The sequence below is a fragment of the Saccostrea cucullata genome, unplaced genomic scaffold, assembly GCF_032062105.1.
Source record: "Saccostrea cucullata isolate Sc308-1 unplaced genomic scaffold, CSIRO_AGI_Scuc_v1 ctg9605, whole genome shotgun sequence".
NCBI lineage: Eukaryota > Metazoa > Mollusca > Bivalvia > Ostreida > Ostreidae > Saccostrea > Saccostrea cuccullata.
The window spans coordinates 12,390-20,455 of NW_026925031.1; the positions used below are offsets into that span (position 1 = coordinate 12,390).

At 31.9% G+C, this 8,066-nt stretch overlaps 1 protein-coding gene across 1 annotated transcript; it reads right to left on the reverse strand.

Annotated features, from left to right (window-relative positions):
- Window positions 1-936: 936 nt before the first annotated feature.
- Window positions 937-2,835, reverse strand: LOC134267852 (uncharacterized; the record flags this gene model as incomplete). The annotated part of the gene is made up of 4 exons (XM_062750062.1): window positions 2,638-2,835; window positions 1,656-1,914; window positions 1,422-1,571; window positions 937-1,105 (listed from the first exon to the last, which is right to left on the reverse strand). Coding segments are annotated over exons 2-4 (544 nt in total), but the record flags the coding sequence as incomplete, so codon positions are not given.
- Window positions 2,836-8,066: the final 5,231 nt, after the last annotated feature.

The window sequence follows — 8,066 nt, forward strand, 5'->3', positions numbered from 1 at the left end:
GATTATTTGTTTCTATACATAACGTCTACAAACCTTGATATTTAAAAATGCAAGATATATTTGGGCGAAATCAGTATATTTTGATAAGAAAATAACTTGGGTTCCCTAAGGTTGAATGTATCCATACTTGTAAATATATACGGTCTACTTAAGGTGTATAAACCAGCATTGCATACATCTCCTTAAGGTATATATTGCATATGTCTCCCTAATGTATATATATTGCATACGTCTCCTTAAAGTATATATTGCATATGTCTCCCTAATGTATATATATTGCATATGTCTCCTTAAGGTATATATTGCATATGTCTACCTAATGTATATATATTGCAAATGTCTCCCTAATGTATATATATTGCATATGTCTCCCTAAGGTATATATATTGCAAATGTCTCCCTAATGTATATATATTGCATATGTCCCCTTAAGGTATACAATATAGTTTTTAAATATTAGGGGGACACCAAATTATATATATCTTTAAAAACTAATGTTTTCTTAATTTTCATTGTGAAAAACTCAAAATTGTTCTTTGTTATATGTAAATTTGCGCTTAAAACATCACAAAGTAAAAGATTAAAAAATATACAAAATGTCCCCTTAAGGCAGAATATTATGTCTGGTACCCCTTATGTAGAAAGCAGATATATATATATATATATATATATATATATATATATATAGTTTGGTGACAAAATTTTAATAAGTGGACAACTGTGAGGAAAATTCATTAAAAAGTATCAAAAAGAAAAATGCTAAATTATATGACTACAATATTAAGTTTTGCACGCTATATGCTTTCATCTGCAAAGGGTTTTTGTTATTTGTATTTTCAAAAATGTTAAAGTAGTATAAAACATGTAAAATGAATCAATAATTGATGTTGATCCACATTATTATATTATTTTTATGATTTTGTATGTAATAACAACCATTTTTGCACGTTCCCTGATTGCTGCAGTTATTCTGACATATGCTAGTTATTTCCCTTGCTACTTCTGGTTTCGCCTGTTGAAGCGTTTGGTTGAGGTTGATGAAGGCTTTACATTGGTCGATGGCGCTTTCTATGTGGAATATTACTAAGGAAGGATCTCCTGTTAACTAGACAAAATATATGGAAAATTCATTAAAAAAAAGTAGTAAAAAGATGTGTCGATGAGATCATATAAAGAAATTTCACAGAAAAAAAGTAGTAAAAAGATGTGTCAGTGAGATCATTTGAATTTTTATTATGATTTAGAAATATACATGTCACAAAGAGAATGTACATGAAAGCAAACGATTTTTTAGTATGCTTGATAAATCAAAGGATTCAACGACTTTCAGTGTTGTTTGACTGAAATCAAACCTCGGAGTGATTATGTGACGATCCAATACACTGAAAAAAAAATTATAATAAGAATTCAAATGATCTCACCGACACATCCAAGATACAATCCTTCAAGGAGTCACTCGAAAAATCTGCGACATTATCTTGACAGGTTTTGGATGCAAAGGACGCTTCGAATGCCGCTTTGCATGTAGTTGTTGCGTTCTCAGTTATATCATAAGCTTGTCGTTTAACTCTCTGCAATAGTACAAAAAACTTGAACAAATAGGAGATAACTCGTGTGAATAAATGATATTGATTTGCTTTTGTGAACAGACTTACGTTTGAAAGAGTAAGTTCAATGGGATCCGGAGAGAAAGATTGCATGTATATTGCATGACGCTTGCGTCTGCTAGTGCTACTGTGAAGAATACATTCATACTCCTTTCCCCGCGTGATATCGCTACAGTCTGTGAATTGTTGATAGCTGCACTCAGTTACACCCTTGTTACATGCACAGAATTTTACTTTTGTCAGCGATAAAGATTTCAATGACCCGAAATCCATGGAAGGAGCAAACAGATCTTCTGTTGAACTAGCTCTGATAAATTATTCGTAGAAAGATTCATATGTCAGGTCAATAAAGTATAAAGATTAATATCAGATATATCGCTTTAACAGTCTAGTCCGACACCGAAATCCAAATTTTATTTCAAATTACAAATATTTTTATTCATTAAATATGCCAGCTGAAACTTTAATAGTCAATCCTAATACAAATATGTAACTAAGTGCCAGTTTGATTATCAGGGTTTTATTTATGTACGAGATTTGTCCGGTAAAATTGTGGACAAGTTTTCAAGAAATAAATAAATCAACATTGATTTCTAAAATTTACACTTCTCTTTTCCAAAATTTTCATCAATATACATGTAGCAAATTTTAAATACATACATGTCAATGTAAACAAAATATGGTATTTTATGTTAACCGTTCAAAATATTAGGGAGAATTTCGAAAATTGGTTTAAATTTTCCAGATGTTGAAACACTAATTAGTGAATTGAAAATGTGATACTTTTTATTTTTCCCCAGTCATTTCTGTTTAGTATTAATTTTTTTCTAAATCATATGCTCTGATGAAATTTTGTTTGTGTGTTTTATGATCATACTCTGTGTATATTTTATTAAAATTCATCTAAGTATAAATACATTATGAGAAATAGAGATTTGCTGAAATAATCATGTTGCATTATTTCTCAATACATATTTTACCAGAGAACGTACGTAATTTATATGGCTTGTATTTTGTGAAAAATGCATACCTTCAGGATATAGAGAATGCATCCGGAGGAGTACGATAGTTGAAACTGTTTGGATTGTCAACTATTCCAGATCTTCTAGTCAAATCATTCTGAATATTCCCATCCAAGAGACCACATAGTCCCCCCGATTTCCCTACGTCAGCAACAGACGGATACACCTGTGTCTGGATAAAGCAGTCTCTGGCCATATTGAGTGTGGCGACATATGTTCCCGTTGGAAGGAATATCTAATTTTATATACACATGAGAAAGTTAATTTAAGGCAAGTAAATTCTGGACATTATCCTAACTATAGGTGTATTTAACGTTTAAAAGGAAAAAAATAAAAAAAATAAGTAAAAACCTCAGAAAGAATTTGAATGACTGTATATTATTATATAAATGCATTTCTTTTATTTGTATATTATATAATTATGGACTCTTTGTAGTGAATATGTAGTATTATGAACTGTTTGCGCTTTTAAAATTATATAGGGAATATAAACTATATAATATATATTTGACAGAAGATAAGAAATGTTCTATAAATTTAAAACATTTTACCTTTTAACTAGTACAGTATACACTCAAATTTTGTTTTTACCTTGTATGATTTGTCTGTCACCCTCACCACCTTATCATCACAGATTGGAAAATTTATGTACTGGTGTCCATTACAGGCATCAAACATAAACACGTCTCTCTCCTAGAGCGAACAGCTACTGCACAGATACATCTAGCATTCGGATTAAAGCATTTGTGGTGCCTCACTTGTACCTTATAATGAAACATAAATCTGGGTTAAATATTCAAGAAATAAAGTCCGCTTTGTGATTTATTGGAGAATAATGTCCGCAGCATTTCTTTGAACTCGGTAATAATCGTGGTAGAATATTAAATACATATACGTGGATCGTACAATATGCCACACGGTTGCATTTAAATTGTAAACAGATACCTGTTGATTATGTTCTTTGTTCTCAAAGAGAATGCTGGTTATTCCAGTGGCACAACCGGTATCTTGGCATTCATAGCCGCTGTGGATCAATAAATAAATTTTAAGAATTTTATTAGGCCTCGTCTGTGTATTCAAAACGGTGAAATTATCATATCACTGCGTACTATCCTCAACTAAATCACATATTTAATATCTCGGTATGTTTTCTTTTTTTAAATCCGCATTCAATATTGAAAAGTAATAGATTTTGCCTTTAAAATTTATGTATTATTTTAAGATCTCCATCCTCTGATGTAAGATTGTAATAGTAAAGACACAAGTCCGAGAGATTTACAGTTTGTTTTCCTTTGATTTTTATTTCAGAATACCAGACTTACTATCCATCAAACGTTCTCATGTGGGGGTCTGCGACAGACTGACATAGCTTTCCTTTCCAGACCGTCAGCGTCTCTACAACGTTTATCTGTAAAAGAATATTATCTCGCAATTGATAAAAAAGAAATAAAAATAAACTGAAAGATGTCATTTTATGTAAATTATATTTAAATTACAATTAACATGAGGTAAAGAAATTAACTAGTATCTCCAAAGTTGCAAGCTTACGAGGGCTGTTCGGAAATTATTGAGACAGTGTGTATATTTTTCTTTATAAAGAACGTCTTTCGGTGAAAATTTGCATATGCGTTTGACAAACATTCAGAAATCATAAAAGCAAGATATAATTTACAAATATTAGATTTTTTTTATATTCAATGGTATTAAAATATGTCAATGGTAGGGGTACCCGTTGCAGTCACAAAAGCAAATATTGAAATATGTATCACCAACGTTCAATCCCTGAGCGGACCCATATTTAGAGCGAGATTAATTCAATTCAGGTATATATTTTTTCAATTTTATTTTAACTTCATGTTCAGCAAGTTTGTAAAAATTCCCATCAGAAATATGAAGATCATTGAAATAATAAAGCGCGGTATAGCAATCAGATTACAACGATAAAATGGATTTTGACGTTAAGGCGGAGCAGCGAGAGACCTAAAATTTTGTGTAGCGCTATGTAAAACTCATTTCTAGATTGAACAACTTGCTAAAACATTAACAATGGAAAAACATGTCGAAGGGGTTTGTTATTTCATTTGTATGGTGTTTTTTTCTAACCTATAATTTCACAAAGTATAATCAAACGCTCTGAACAACCGTCAATTTTTACCGATACGGAATTGAATGTTCACCCTCGTTGCAAAAATCGGCATTGCATGATACTAAATCACTCTGTATATATGACGCATGAAAAATTAACACAAGTGTAGCAACCGAACATTTGTTTAAAGAATCGTTTAAAAATGTAGACAGTTTGATTTTTGTATGGTATGTATGATAACAAAGGAAGGAGAGAAAATGCTTCCTAATAGGTTCACATGCGGATACATCTCCGGCTAACATGACGTTAAAATGACGTACTGATGGTGCTCCGGGTCGATAGACATATGCATTGTACGATATCACCAGAAATTATCTAATTATCATAGAAATTAGAAATTTTGCAAAACTTTTTAATTTGTTCTTCGTTAAAGGTTGACAAATTTTCCTGAATTTATCTCTGTTCTTTATGGAGTAAAAGTAAAAGTCTGACAATAGATTACCACTTTGAATGTCAAAGTTGATAATTAAGGTCTTCCGTCTTCACGGAAGACCTTATAGTGATTCCACTGTTTCTTATTAAGGTCTTCCGTCTTCACGGAAGACCTTATAGTGATTCTACTGTTTCTTATTATTATTATTATTATTTTTTTTTTTTTCCCAAAATTTTGTGCAGGCGATTTCTCGAAAACTATTCGGTGGTTTTCAATGAAGCTTTCAGGAATCATGCGTCATTATATGATCTTTGTTCATCAGAAGGAAAATTTGGAATACTCACCTTTGGTTCCAAGTTATTGACAGTTTTCTGATTTTAAAATGGATTTTTGTCCCCCCTTTTTTACGAAAATGGTCTAAGATATTAACTGGACACTTGTTAGAGATGATAGATGTTGACTTTTAGATATGTGAAATCACCTTTTCGTGTGTCGTCAGTACTTCCGGTCGCTAGCGGAAGCGAATTGAAATATTCCGTATTTTCTAACTTTTTTGTTTTTCAATATTTTTCATTTATTTTTGGAACGTTAATAGAAACCGTTCTTATAATGCTTACTATATTATTTGTTTGAACATTGATAAATCCAAACTCTAGATATTAACATTCAAAAATCTGAAGCGGGTCCAAAATGGCGGCTGTCTCCGTCAACTCCGACATTTCGCAATAGGAGTTTACGGAGGCAGCCGAGCGTTTGCTTGAACGAAAGTAAATAAGGATAAATGAAATGTAAAGGAATACGGGGATTGTCACGATGTAGTTACGTTGCAATTCTGTGTCAAACTAATTTTAAATCCATGGTCGTCTCAAACGTCTTCTATAATTGGTTTCGGCTGGTTCTCAAAGTAGAAAAAGAAAAGACTACATGTGCAAATGAAATACATACCTACTATCATTTGTTTTGCGGAAAAACATATCTTAAATCATAGTTACAAATAATAGTTTTAAGAAACAATATCGAGGTATATATAGTAAGTATTAAACGTATCCACTGTTTTGCTCATGCACACTTGAGTCATATTAAACTAATAGGAAAGACAAACATAAGAAAAAGATTTTTTTGAAGAATTGAGTTTATATTAATATTCTTGTCTCAAAGATATGATTTAATTTATTGAACATAAATGGTATCTGATTCCTTTACCGTCTTAGGGCGACACATGTTTTTCGGCGAAACATTTCAACCTTTTCATGAAGTTTAACTAATCGAGATAGTTCAGTATGGGGATGAACAGGAAATTGAAAAAAGTAAAATATTATAGCAGTTTCATTGACTTAGTGTTACTTATCTATTTACGTCATAGAATTTGTAAATGTGTTACAAACAATTTCTTTACCTTGAAATTTTAGCTATAAAAACGTTCTTTTTTATTTCCATTGAAGATTTCACACCTATTTAATGGGACGTTCCAAAGAAAAGGCGCGAAGATTCACTCGTGGCGTTTGGCGCTATATTTTGAATAGTAACCCGCCTTTCATTATTCTAAGACAGATATACTGTTTCAGAAGTATATACAAGTAGATTTAGAGCTGTGGTCCCAATAGCGTAATAGTAAGCGCTTTGGATTTTCATGCTGGCGACCCGGGTTCAATCCCCTTTGTTTCCATAAAAAGTTTTATCACTTTATCAGCTCGATTTTGCGGAGTGTTTTTTTTTCAGAATCGGACGGAAGACCTCTCGTTGCTCGCAACGAGTTTCTTTTCTAGTTATTCTTATTATTCTTTTTTTTTGACAAAATTTTGTGCAGGGATTTCTCGAAAACTATTCAGCGGTTTTTCATGAAACTTTCACAAAATATGTGTCATTATATGAAGTTGTTACATCCGAAGAGAAATTTGGAAAATTCGCTTCTGGTGCTAAGTTATGGACGATTTCCTGATTTTAAAATGCGATTTTGTCGCCCCTTTTTTCGAAAATGGCTAACAATATGATATGGAGACTTATTGGAGACGATAGTACATGACTTTGTGGTTTGCAGAATTACCTTTTCGTTCGCCGTCAGTACTTCCGGTCGTTACCAGATGCGAATTCAAAAAAATCGTTTTTTCTAACTTTTTTGTTTTCCAATATTTTTCATTTATTTTTGGAATGCTAACAGTAACCCTTCTTATAATGCTTACTATATGATTTGTTTGTTAATTGATAAATCCAAACTCTAAATATAAGCATTTAAAAATCTGAAGCGGGTCCAATATGGCGGCTGTCTCTGTCAACTCCGACATTTCGCAATGGGGGTTTACGGATGCAGCCGAGCGTTTGCTTGAACGAAGGTAACATAAGGATAAATGAAATGTAAAGGAATACTTGGATTGTCACGTCGTATTTACGTTGCAATTCTGTGTCAAACTAAGTTCTTCTTAAACGTCTTCTATAATTGGTTTTGGCTGGTTCTCAAAGTAGAAAAAGAAAAGACTAAATGTGTAAATGAAATTCGATACCTTAATATCTTTGATTTGCACCACGGAAAACATATCTTAAATCATAGTTACAAATAATAGTTTTCAAGAAAGAATATCAATGAATACAGTTAGTATAAAACTTGTGTCATAATACAAAATAAGATAACTATTTTTAAAAGGTCGCTTAATGGGGTTTATATGAAAATTATTGTCTCGAAGATCTGATTCAAGTTATTGAGCACAAATGGTATCCAATTCCCTGACTGTCGAAAGGCGAGACATGTTTTTCGGCGAAACAGTACAACTTTTTCATGAAAGTTTAACTAATCGGGAGAGTTCACTTTGGGGATAAAAAGGAAATTAAAAAAAGTCAAAAATCCATAGCCGTATCACTGCTTTAGTCTTACTTGCTTACATACGATATGGAATTTGTAAAATTAAATGTGTTGAATATACTTT